Raw genomic sequence first — 12,039 nt, 5'->3', positions numbered from 1 at the left:
GGCATTAGAGTGTCTGCTGCAGCTGAATGACGCTCGGTCCCACTATGAGGAGTTTTGCATCCCGCTCTGTATGCTGCCTGCAACCATTAGTAACAATGTTCCCGGCACTGACCTTAGTATCGGGGCAGATACGGCCCTCAATGCCATTGTGGAGGTAAGAAAAAAAAAAAAAAAAAAACTCCTTCCTGTCTGCAAAGGGGTCGTTCTTAGGAAACATTACTGTCACATTACTTTTGGAATTTATATAATTATAATTTCAAAAGAAAACTGTACCAAGCCTGTTCGCATTCACATTTTGGGGTTGAATGTTATGGGGTTCAAATTGCTAAATGTCTTATAATGGTGTTAGCTTTCAAATATCACAATACTTACAGTCAGTACTCTAGTGCTTAATATTATTATGTATTCCCATAACAGAGTTGAACTAGAGTTGGCCTGAAAAGGCCAAAAGAGGATTAAAATACTGATAAAGATGTGACTCATGCTTTATTTGAGTCATGTGGTACACAAAAAAGATGTTTACTCAGGTAATTATAATGTCAGCAAATAAATTCTACTGTTTTATAGAATTATTATTATTATAAGTTAAATTTGCATGCAAATTGGCTGATATTCCATTGAAAAACAAACATTTACAGTAAGAATAAAAGTTATTTTGCATTACACAATAAACAAGGCTAAAATATATTGTGACTGATTTAATTATAGCACTAGTAAGTGTGAACACACACAATGCACACAAATGGAGTTTCCTAAGAATGACTCAAAGATACTCAGTAATAAAATAATTCATTTTTGGGAATAACAAATTTTATGTTATATACAGTTAAGTGTGAGGAGTGTTATTGTGTATCATAAATAGTTTTTTTATCAGGAATGTGCTTCATAAAGTCATGTAAAGTAAGTGCTCTTAAGCTCCTAAAAGCCCATTTAGTGTAGTTTGTCTTCCCAAAAGCTCTTTGTAAATGCAAAAGAATTATTCTTGGCTTAGATTTACATGAAAAGTAAATATTATGTCTCCAAGCTGATTTTTGATGGTGATAGTTACTAAGGAAAGACATTTTAAGGTATGTTTTAGACAAGTTGTTGCATGGCATGCCATGTGTCTGGAATGACAGAGATTCAGCTGGCTGGAGCAATATCTGATGCATTGCTCTACAAGATACAACATGACTAAATGTGTGCGTGTGCGTGTGTGTGTGTGTTTGTCAGACGTGTGACCGTATCAAGCAGTCCGCCAGTGGTACGAAGCACCGTGTGTTCATCATCGAGACGATGGGGGGGTACTGTGGTTATCTGGCCAGTGTTGGGGGTCTAGCGGCTGGAGCAGATGCTGCATACATCTATGAGGAACCGTTTGACATCAGAGACCTACAGGTTACCAGCACACACACACACTGTTAAACCGCTAGTGTCCTAGTAATAAAATAAATTACGTAACAGGATTCATAGATAATTACATACATGGTTATATAAACTTTGACTCAGTGCCAAGTTTAGTGCACTTCTTAAACAATGAGTGCCATCTGTTGGTTAAATGAAGGAACTGCTTTTCTCTTTCCTTCAGTCGAATGTAGAGCACTTGACAGAGAAAATGAAGACCAGCATTCAGAGAGGACTAATCCTGAGGTATCTATCTATCTATCTATCTATCTATCTATCTATCTATCTATCTATCTATCTATCTAGTGAAACAACCTATACCAAAATGTATTTAAAATACATTTATTTCATACTAAGTATTCTGCAATCCATTAACATATTTACTGACATATCTCTTGATACTTACTGATGTAAAAATTTGAATTACACTTGATTTGGAGCTCTTCTTTATTGCACAATGCACATTTCATAATATTAAAGGGGTGGTTGATTATGATTTCACTTTTCTAACTTTAGTTAGTGTGTAATGTTGCTGTTTGAGCATAAACAACATCTGTAAAGTTATGAAGCTCAAAAGTTCAAAGCAAAGGGAGATATTTGCTTTTAAAGAAATTGCTTTTTAAGGATCACTAACCCTAGAATTTACATAAACCCCGTCCCCTGAACACGATTTATAAATTATCAAGACAGAATATGCTAATTAATGACTAGAAGATAACTACACATCAGCTACATAAATTCATCAACTAACCATTCAGAAATGTCCTGTTGCTTCTACATGTTGTCACTTCTTCTTGAGTCTCTCCATCACTCTGACTCCGGTTTGAACATAAAAGGCTAAAAGTTTTAGAAATTTTCAGTGCATTTCTGTGTGAGGTAAAAGGACACAAGCTGTTGTAGCTCCGCCCTCTGTGCCGGGAGCAGCAGCTCATTTGCATTTAAAGGGACAGACAGACACAAAAAAGGTGCGTTTTTGCTCACCCTCAAAAAATGACAACTTTAACATGCTATATAAAAATATCTGTGGGGTATTTTGAGCTAAAACTTCACAAACATACTCTGGGGACATCAGAGACTTATTTTACATCTTGTGGAAAGGTAATTATACCATCCCTTTAAGCCTAAAATGTGTTTTAATATCACTATGAGTAATGATAGTATGATCTTTGTATAATATCAGTCTTTAAATGCAAGATATTTAAAGTGTACCTAAAGTACATTAAGTACTTACAATAGTTCCACTTTAGCATAATCAAATATTCTTAAGTATATCTTAAGTTGGACCTTTCATTTCTGGATTTCTGGATAACTCGAAGTACATTAAGTACAAAATTAGTTGTTCCAATATAGCAGACTTTAAGTATACCAATTTAGTTTACTGAAAGTACGATTGCAGGGTATCTAGTATACTTTGCATAAAATAAATGTATTTCAAATATATATTGCAGTATATTTATTTTTCACTAGGTAATCTATCTATCTATCTATCTATCTATCTATCTATCTATCTATCTATCTATCTATTAGGGGTGGCACGGTTCACAAAACCCACGGTTCGGTTCGTATCACGGTTTTAGGGTCACGGTTTTCGGTTCTGTACGGTTCTTGTTGTTGTTTTTTCTTTTAATCTTTAACACTCCAAAAATTTACTTCAGCATATGATATATAGCTGAATTATCTAATTATTAATTAATTTATTTCATAAATGGGGTGTGTTTGCAAAACGCAGCTTCTCATTTCCCGTGGGCTGTGTCGGACAGTTATTTGTCACCACTTTTTGCCGGGTTGATATTATGTCCCAGCACGGATGTACCAATACAAATAAATAAAACATTTCCAGTTAACTAGCAAAGTATTCGTTTCGTTCGTTTGTTAAATAAGAAGCAATCTAGCGCTGAAATGTGTTTTTTTTAATCAAGTGATCAAAGTGCTCGTTGCCGTTGCGATCAGTGGCGCTGATACAGTGTTCTCGTGGCTCGCGCACACACCGCAGCGGCCGCACATTCTTCACTCAGACGCGCGCTTCAGTCCGTTGAGGAGACTCTAGGCTACTCTATTCGTTCCGATGAAATCACAAAACAAAATTCATACAAATCTGTCCCTGCTTGATATACAACCGCTGATAAACATAATCGGTTTTGATGAAAAAGAAAAATATATACGAGTGCAGATTAGAACTCAGAACCTTTGACACGCTTGGCAAGTTCTGCCACTGGACCATTAAAGTACATACCGGTACGTGGAACAGTCGATCTATGTAGCCTATTTATTCACGTGAAAAAAACAACATATAGCCTAGTGGAGTTGATCTCATTAAATGTCTAAGTAAACCCAGTGTACTATTTAAATCGATTGCTGGACATTGTAATGTTATTCTACATTTGTCTGATTTATGATTTAGCATTGTATTAGCAGTAGCACGGGCACAAGGCTACATTGCGCATGCGTCGAACCGTGCGAACCGCGCGACGCACACACGCACCGAACCGAGACAAGCGAACCGAACGGTTCGGATGTTTTTTCATGTACCGTGCCACCCCTACTATCTATCTATCTATCTATCTATCTATCTATCTATCTATCTATCTATCTATCTATCTATCTATCTATCTATCTATCTATCTATCTATCTACCTATCTATCTACCTATCTATCTACCTATCTATCTACCTATCTATCTATCTATCTGTCTGTCTGTCTGTCTGTCTGTCTATCTGTCTATCTGTCTGTCTGTCTGTCTGTCTGTTTTTCCACCAGTCTATCTGTCGATGTCTATGTGTCTTTCTGTATATCATGCAGCACAGAATCTGTGTGTCTTCATTCGCTCGTGTTTGATCTCCTCTCGGCTCAGATGAGAGTATTTTGGGTCAGTGTGATTGAGATGTGTGAGCAGAGCCTCAGGCGTCACAACACGCACTCCTCACTCAGCCGGTTTGTGTGTGTGCTTGTGTTCGTGCAGGAATGAGAACAGTAATGAAAACTACACCACAGACTTCATCTATCAGCTCTACTCTGAGGAAGGCCGGGGAGTGTTTGACTGCAGGAAGAATGTTCTGGGTCACATGCAGCAGGTACTGCACAGAAATCAGAAATCAAAGAACACAGTGGCCAGCAGGAACCAGTTACAGGGTTAGTTCACCCAAAAATGAAAATTCTGTCCGTAATTACTCTCCTTCATGTTGTTCTAACCCTGTAAGACTGTCGTTCATCTTCGAAACACAAATTAAGATATTTTTGATGAAATCTGAGAGGCTTCTAAGGGATCGAAACTTGCCGGCCCAGAAAAGTTATTAAAGACATCGTAGTATTCCAAGTGACTACAGTGGCTCAACCTTAAGTTTATCAAGCGTCGAGAATATTTTTGTGCGCAAAAAACAACAAAAATAACTACTTAATTCAACTACCGGTATTCATTTTCGTCTGTGTGAGCCTCTGAGTGAGTTCACGTAGTGTAACAGCACAGCGCTTCTGGGTTGTACGTCATATGCATCACACACATGACCAGCGTCGGCCAATAGTTTAGATCTGTTGTGGTATTTATGCAAATTAGCGCATACATAATTAGATTATGCACCGTTTGTCCTTGTTAACAAACAATTAAAAAAAACTTGTAATACATTTTTTGTTTGGCTTGATGTAAGTAATCAACTCAGTAATTTTCATGGTGATATCTAAAGGTTACATTTTTTACCCTATTCACGTAAGAAAAAGAATGAATAGGCGTATGAATAGGCTATATTTGGGTCTTTTTCGAAACTTTCCCCTAATGGGATTCTTCGGGACTTTTTTTTTCCTTACTCAGGACATATTGAGGATACAAAATCAGTTGAGTTTGCTTCTGTTGCAATTTGTTCAACCTTTTTTCATAAAATGACTGGACTAATGGAGGAGTGAGACAGCGCTCAGATTTCATCAGAAAGATCTTAATTTGTGTTCCGAAGATGAACGAAAGTCTTATGGGGTTGGAACAACATGAGGGTGAGTAATTACTGACAGAATTTTCATTTTTGGGTGAACTATCCCATGAATCAGTATCCTGGAGCAGACATACCTGTACGGGTTTCTTTTGCCTGCTAATTCAAGTGAGCGAGCAAGAGTATTATCATTGCTTAATGCAAGGACAGCTTTGACACTTTTGACACAAACAGTTTAGATTATACTTGTGCCGGATAACTGCATTTATACAGCAAGTATGCTTCTGTGTGCATGGAATACCTGGCCTATAGGATAAATAAGTTTCATATATAATACTATTTATATACAATATCAATTAATTAATATGTGTATATTTCTTTTTCACTAGGGTGGTGCTCCTTCTCCATTTGACCGTAACTTTGGGACCAAAATCGCTGCTAAGGCCATGCAGTGGATCACCAAGAAACTGAATGAAAGCTACAGACAAGGTAGAAATGACAACAGTTATGAGTCATGTGCATAATGAAGCAAACTTCAAAAATCAGTAGAATTCAATCACCACTTGTCCTTCTTGTCGACCTGTGCTGTTGTACACAAGGCACTCAGTAACCGTCATTTTGTTAGTGTAATCATGACTGCACACAAACACCACAGATGTGGCATAGTCCTCAACACAGTCCTTGACCTTCATTTACTTGATTTTGAAATGATACTGTAGAGTCGCTGCATTTTTTAAGCTAGTTATGTGTGTGTGTGTGTGTGTGTGTGTGTGTGTGTTTACTTCTTTTGCTGTGCCTGTGGATGAATAAAGATGAAGGTAAACATTTGAATTTTGTTCAGTCTGATTTGGTGACCTCAGTGAAAGACTGTCCTTCAGGGTATTAGTGCATTATCGTGGTGAAGCTTTAGTGTAATTGTAAAATATTAACTCTAAAGTTATATTCAAGTCTATATGGAAGCTTGTTTCCGCCACGGATTACACAAAATAAAAAGATAATTGCGACTTTTTATTTCACAATTCGAATTTGAGGGGAAAAAAATCTGACATTTTATCTCACAATTCTAACGCCACGGAATAAAAAAGAAAAGTTAATATTGAGTTTTTATCTCAGAATTCTGACTTTTTTTCCCTCACATGTCTGACTTTTTTTAGTTTATATTTGTATATATAAACTTGCAATTTCAAGTCAAATATGTGACAGAATTTACTTTTTTTTTCTCTCACAATTACAAGTTTATATTTCACAATTATGAGAAAATGTCAGACATGTGAGGGAAAAAAAGGTCAGAATTCTGAGATAAAAACTCAATATTAACTTTTCTTTTTTATTCCGTGGCAGAAACAAGCTTCCATAAGTTTATAAGTTTTATTTATTTTTTTATTTTTGTGGATTTGTAATATATTTCCATTTATAGATTTGTATTTAATTTGATTTAGTTAGTTTAATTAATAATGACCAGGTCATTATTGTGAATGTTCAATAATGCATTTATTATTTATTTGTATTTATTGATATAATGCAGTTATTTTCATATGCAAACTGACACACCATATCAGAATCTGTTTAACTCTTTCCCTGCCAGCATTTTTTTTTTTTTGCCAGTCAGCTGCAACATTTTTTATCATTTTCACAAAACTTTCATGGCCCCCAGAATATTTTGTTGTATGAAAATCTGAAGATCCGGAGATTCTGTACTATTTGGGAAGGTGTGTAATAGCGCCCCCTACCGTATAACAGTGAAAACAAGGATTTGCGGAAAATTCCGTCAACGGCAGGGAACGAGTTAACACTTCCTGCAGAAATGCTTCACAGTCTCTAATGACGAGACAGTGATGTTGTAAGCGCGTGTTAAACCTGTGTGTGTTCCGTAGGGAGAGTGTTTGCTAACACAGAGGACTCGGCCTGTTTGCTGGGCATGCGGCGTCGCGCTATGGTTTTCCAGCCTGTGGTTCAGCTGAAAGATGAGACTGACTTTGTGTATGTTCACAACACAGTTCTTCCATAAACCAGATCATTGATGTTTCAAAATGAATCAGATCTGACCTTCTGTTCTGTGTGTGTTCAGTCACAGAATCCCTAAGGAACAGTGGTGGCTGAAGTTACGTCCACTCATGAAGATCCTAGCCAAGTACAAGACCAGCTACGACGTGTCAGACTCGGGCCAGCTGGAACACGTGGCCCTGAACCGACCCAGAGAGTCTGAGGTCTCGGCTGCCATTTAAACTCATCCAAATCACGGCGGCGTTCAAAGGTCACGCTTTAGACGGGCCCGTCTGTCCTGCGAGCGCTGTCGTCGACACTTTTGTTCTCCGGCCCGCTTTTTTTTTTCTGTGTGTGTCATCGCTGTGTTGGAAAAATGTCACCCTTTGTTATTTTACAGAAATCAGTGTTAATGGTAGGAGAGTGTAAGACGCTGTGCAGTTTGGTTTGACTGTTTTATTCCCTCTCACTCCTGTCGCTGTGCTTCGAGCGACGGCCTCGCTGTCACCCCGCCATGTCTGCAATAGTGTTACGCTTCAAAGCACATTTCTCTCTCTGAAGTTCTCAGAAAGAAGGAAGAATTCCACTTTCCGGTGTCAGGCGCTGGATGCGGTGAAGGCCACATTGCTAGAGCACCGTTTGATGTTTGAATGTATTGCATCATCAAGTGTTAACATTTGCCTGACCAATAAAGACCACAATCACTATGTGTGAAAATCAATGTCTGCTGTTTGATTTTACACATTAACACACTTGCCATGAACACATGCTACCCTGTTTTTTTTTTTTTTTACTTGCGTCATGTGCCATTGAGTACCGTGTAATGAATATTGTGCACGATTAATTGTTAAAAGATTGCGATCTCGATTCAAACACCCACTCGATCTCATTGCTAAATGACAACGATTCGCCTGTGTCTATGCTTTAAATAACTATTGTATCAATTACATCGTTATGCCACCAGGGGGGCGACAAGTGACTGTTTAAATCATTCATTCAAGAGATTTATTCAAAAACGTTGATTCATCCCGTAATGAAACAAGTGAGGTATTTATGAGTGAGTCATTGAATCATTCATTCATTCATAAATTTTTTTTTAAATAATTCAGATGAATTAAACATTTCAGATAAACTGCAGCAAATAGCATACATCAGAACCTCTAGTAAATGTATTTATTTTGTTCAGTTGGGAGAATCGTGGGAGAATCATGATCTCTGTTTCAAACTAGAAAATCGTAATTCTCAATTTAACCAGAATTGTGCATCTCTAATATTGTGGTATAAAAACACCATGGTATAGTAATGGGGGGTTTCAAACACTGTTTCATGAAACTTGCGTATCAAACTGTCAAAGTCATGGGATTTCAGTAAACGAGGATTCGTAACGTCACAACTGATTCAAAACATTTCAAAATGTCAGTGGTTCTCCACTAGGGGGCGATGATCAGCGTCTATATGGTTTTTACTTGACTTTACTTGCTACCACAGAAACCGAAAATTCTCGGGCCAGCAGCATGTGTCCAAATTTCAATCTTAACCGTTCTATTTCATCAGAAACGATCTGAAAACAGGGCTTTAAGTGTAAAATACCGAACTTGTCCTTTAACATTATAAAGACATATTTGTCAAATAAAAAGGAAGAGTTGTTAGTCTCTTATTAGCCTGATTAACCAATTTAATAAAATAGCACATTATACAGACACTTCGATATTTAATGCTTTAAGATGATTTGTTAATTGCTCATTGATTACACATTTATATAACATTTGCAGTTGGTTTGTAAAAGGTGTTTTCTGCCTGTTTGGGTTTTGAGTTGTGAGTTTTCGTTGCGTTTACACCGTTTTGACCTGCATGTGGCGGTTCAAGTGCTTCGATACAGTGGGTCATTTTGCGACGCAATTGATTTAATTGATTCAAAGTTTTGAAAAGCTTAGTTTCTCCCATCACCACCATGGCATTTGAAAATGGCAATATTTCTGTACAGTGGTGCGATGCTGACAGAAAATTCACAGGGGCTTGGAGCAAAATTGACTTAACATTAAAATGTCGAGGCTGCTCTCACTGGGGCTCTTTCTTTTTTTCTTCACACTCTGAAAGAAAGTGACCTTCAATGGCCAGTTTCCGACAATATAGCCAATCATTACTGATATAGCTATAATGGCATCATCAAACGAGGAATACGAGACAACCCTACGAGTCTGTTCTTCAACATTTGTGCTGGAGACACATCCCAACACAGCTCCTCACTGCACAAGTATGGCAGGTTTTACACATAAAGTCTGTATGTTTCTTTAGAGGAGGTCTGGACTGGCATTTCACTTCGCTTGGCGTTCCTCTAATGGCTTCCTATAGCTTCTTAATTGCCAACTCAGCAGCCTTGAGTGTGGAATAATGGACCAAACCATAGCCTTTAGCTTCTCCATTAATGTCACAGACCATTCTGCTCAACAGAACTTCCCCAAAGCATGAGAAAGTGTCGTAAAAAGCCAAGTCGTCAACGTCTCTTGCTAAGCCCTTAATAATTATGTTAGAAATTCCACTTGTCTCACAGTGGAATCATGTTGGGCCCAAATGATGCGCATCGGCTTACACGCGAGCTCTGAGGGCGTTTTCCACAATAACGAAGAGCTAATATTAAGCGATTTACATTAGATCAAATATGGTCTGTTTTTGCTGTATTTCTTCAATGAAAATAGTTCCAAACCAAACCAAACCACAGCAGAACCGTTGTGTCTCTGAGCAACACAGACTGGTGTCTCATAATGAATGAGTCAACGTTTTTCTAATCTCATTATATGATTTATGCAATTCTATATGCAGTGTTAATACATTCATGTCACCTCTCAGCTGCATTAAACATTGTGTGTGAAAACATCAAAATGCCACTTCAGATTGAGCGTCTGTGCTTCTGTTGACTGAGTTCATTTCATTAGTAACAGCATTTCAATTTCTTCAATAAATCATTCAAATTGAATAAAGCTCTATGCTCTGTCTTATTATTTTGATTTAAATTTAGGCTATTTTTTCAATGTAAGTTTTTTTTTTTTTTTATATATATAAAATATGATGCATACATTTAATTAGGATAGTTTATTTATTTATTTTTATAATAGTAATAATTGGCTAAGGAAATCTAAATTAAGGGGCAAATATCGCCTCTTAATAGAAAAAGGAATTTCTCAAAAGAAAGAAAGACATTTTTTTTTTCCTCTATTCTTACCAAACTGGCGAATCAAAATTGGGTGTGTTCACATTTGGCATGTTTGATTGGATTAAAACGACCCTGCTCTGTTAGTGCGGTTCATGTGAAGAAGTGTGAATGCATAAATGCTAAGAGCACATGGCACTAATGAAGTCATGATTAAAAGACTTTTGAACAACCCACTGTGTGATTGCTTTTGGAAACAGTTTACAATTTTGACGTTTTGTAAAAAAAAAAAAAAAAAAAAAAAAGTTTAATTAAAATAGAGCACACATGCCTCAGTGCTTCAGATCTTATCAGTGAGGGAAAGTGACATCATTTCCTGTATCTTACATAGTTGCGGGAGATAATTCCACCAGTTTAAAGGCACAGTATGGTACGGTAACAGAATTGAAGCAAGATTTATGGACACACATTTTTGTAAGATAAAAGTTATTTTTAAACAATTTAATGTAGAATTAGCAAAATGACTATTGGGGGCTTTTATAAATCAAATAAATTAAATATTACCGAAAGAAAAGTAAAATAAAATATTTTGACTACACAATGATGGAAAAATACACTGACTAAAGAAATCATGATTTGCAGCTATTTAAGACACTTTTTACCAAACAATATTATATTGTTATGGCCTGTAATAATTTGTCATGGATAGCAGAAAAAAAATATGACTTTGGACACCAAACGTACCTGCGCTGCCAGAGCTCGCCTTTTTAAATATTGCCTCCATAAACAATCATTGTTAGAAGTAACCATTCAAACCAGTCCACATTCAGTAACTTAAAAGCGCCGTCAAACTTGTGGACAAAAACTCAGAGAAACTCAATTTTAGCTAAAATGTTGATTCAATCCAAATGATTCAAGTCTCAGACCAATAATAAACGACAAGGCCATAAAGGACGGGTCAGTAAGTCTGCTTGTTAGATGAAATAGGACTCATTCGTGTATAAATATCTGTAATGTTTAATGTGTGCATGGTGATGCGGTTAAGTTATATTGTAAATGGAGACATTATACATCAATAATTATCAAGACTATTTTATATTGGGATGATCTGAACAATTACCGGCAAATACAGCCTATGAGAATCAACAAACCTGCTGGAATTATTTATTTTACCAATCATGGCAATATTGACTGCTAGTATTTGTTGTTGTTTCCTCGACACTATCTGTTCCCAGATGACTGTGGCAACTTCTAATATACACTTTATTTTTACTGAAACATTCTAAACGCTGATGTAACATGTACTCTTAAAAATGTTTACATGATGTTTATTAATGAGTCCTCCATTCGGTTCTCAAATCCATTGTGAAATAAAAAAGACATTTGAATTTGGGCCAGTGTCTTTTATTCAGTTAAATTACTGACTGCAATCAGTAGAATCAGAACATTTAGAAACAAAACAATTTACATAAAAAAATAAGATTATGCGAAACGTATTATAAAGTCTAAAAAAAACTATAAAACTATAATAAAATTAGCGTTTGCTATGCTATAGTGATGCGATTCTCTGTCCATCCGATAGGGGGCAGCAGTGCATCATCACACTAACTG

At 36.7% G+C, this 12,039-nt stretch overlaps 1 protein-coding gene across 5 annotated transcripts in view; it reads left to right on the top strand.

Annotated features, from left to right (window-relative positions):
* Window positions 1-8,001, top strand: part of pfkpa (phosphofructokinase, platelet a) — a 36,418-nt gene extending 28,417 nt beyond the window's left edge. For 3 of the 5 annotated variants that reach the window (XM_082184315.1, XM_082184312.1, XM_082184311.1), the window contains 7 exons: window positions 2-154; window positions 1,213-1,377; window positions 1,568-1,629; window positions 4,343-4,454; window positions 5,687-5,786; window positions 7,172-7,277; window positions 7,366-8,001. In XM_082184315.1, coding sequence (XP_082040441.1) covers window positions 2-154; window positions 1,213-1,377; window positions 1,568-1,629; window positions 4,343-4,454; window positions 5,687-5,786; window positions 7,172-7,277; window positions 7,366-7,522 — 855 coding nt within the window. In that variant the 3' untranslated portion in view covers window positions 7,523-8,001. The remainder of the gene's footprint in view (window position 1; window positions 155-1,212; window positions 1,378-1,567; window positions 1,630-4,342; window positions 4,455-5,686; window positions 5,787-7,171; window positions 7,278-7,365) is intronic. The other 2 variants (XM_082184314.1, XM_082184313.1) reach the window with 1 other exon arrangement.
* Window positions 8,002-12,039: the final 4,038 nt, after the last annotated feature.

This window comes from Leuciscus leuciscus, assembly GCF_965113295.1.
Source record: "Leuciscus leuciscus genome assembly, chromosome: 11".
Taxonomy (NCBI): Eukaryota; Metazoa; Chordata; class Actinopteri; order Cypriniformes; family Leuciscidae; genus Leuciscus; species Leuciscus leuciscus.
The sequence above is the reverse complement of the archived record's forward strand: the minus strand, read 5'-3'. Positions and strand labels throughout refer to the sequence as shown.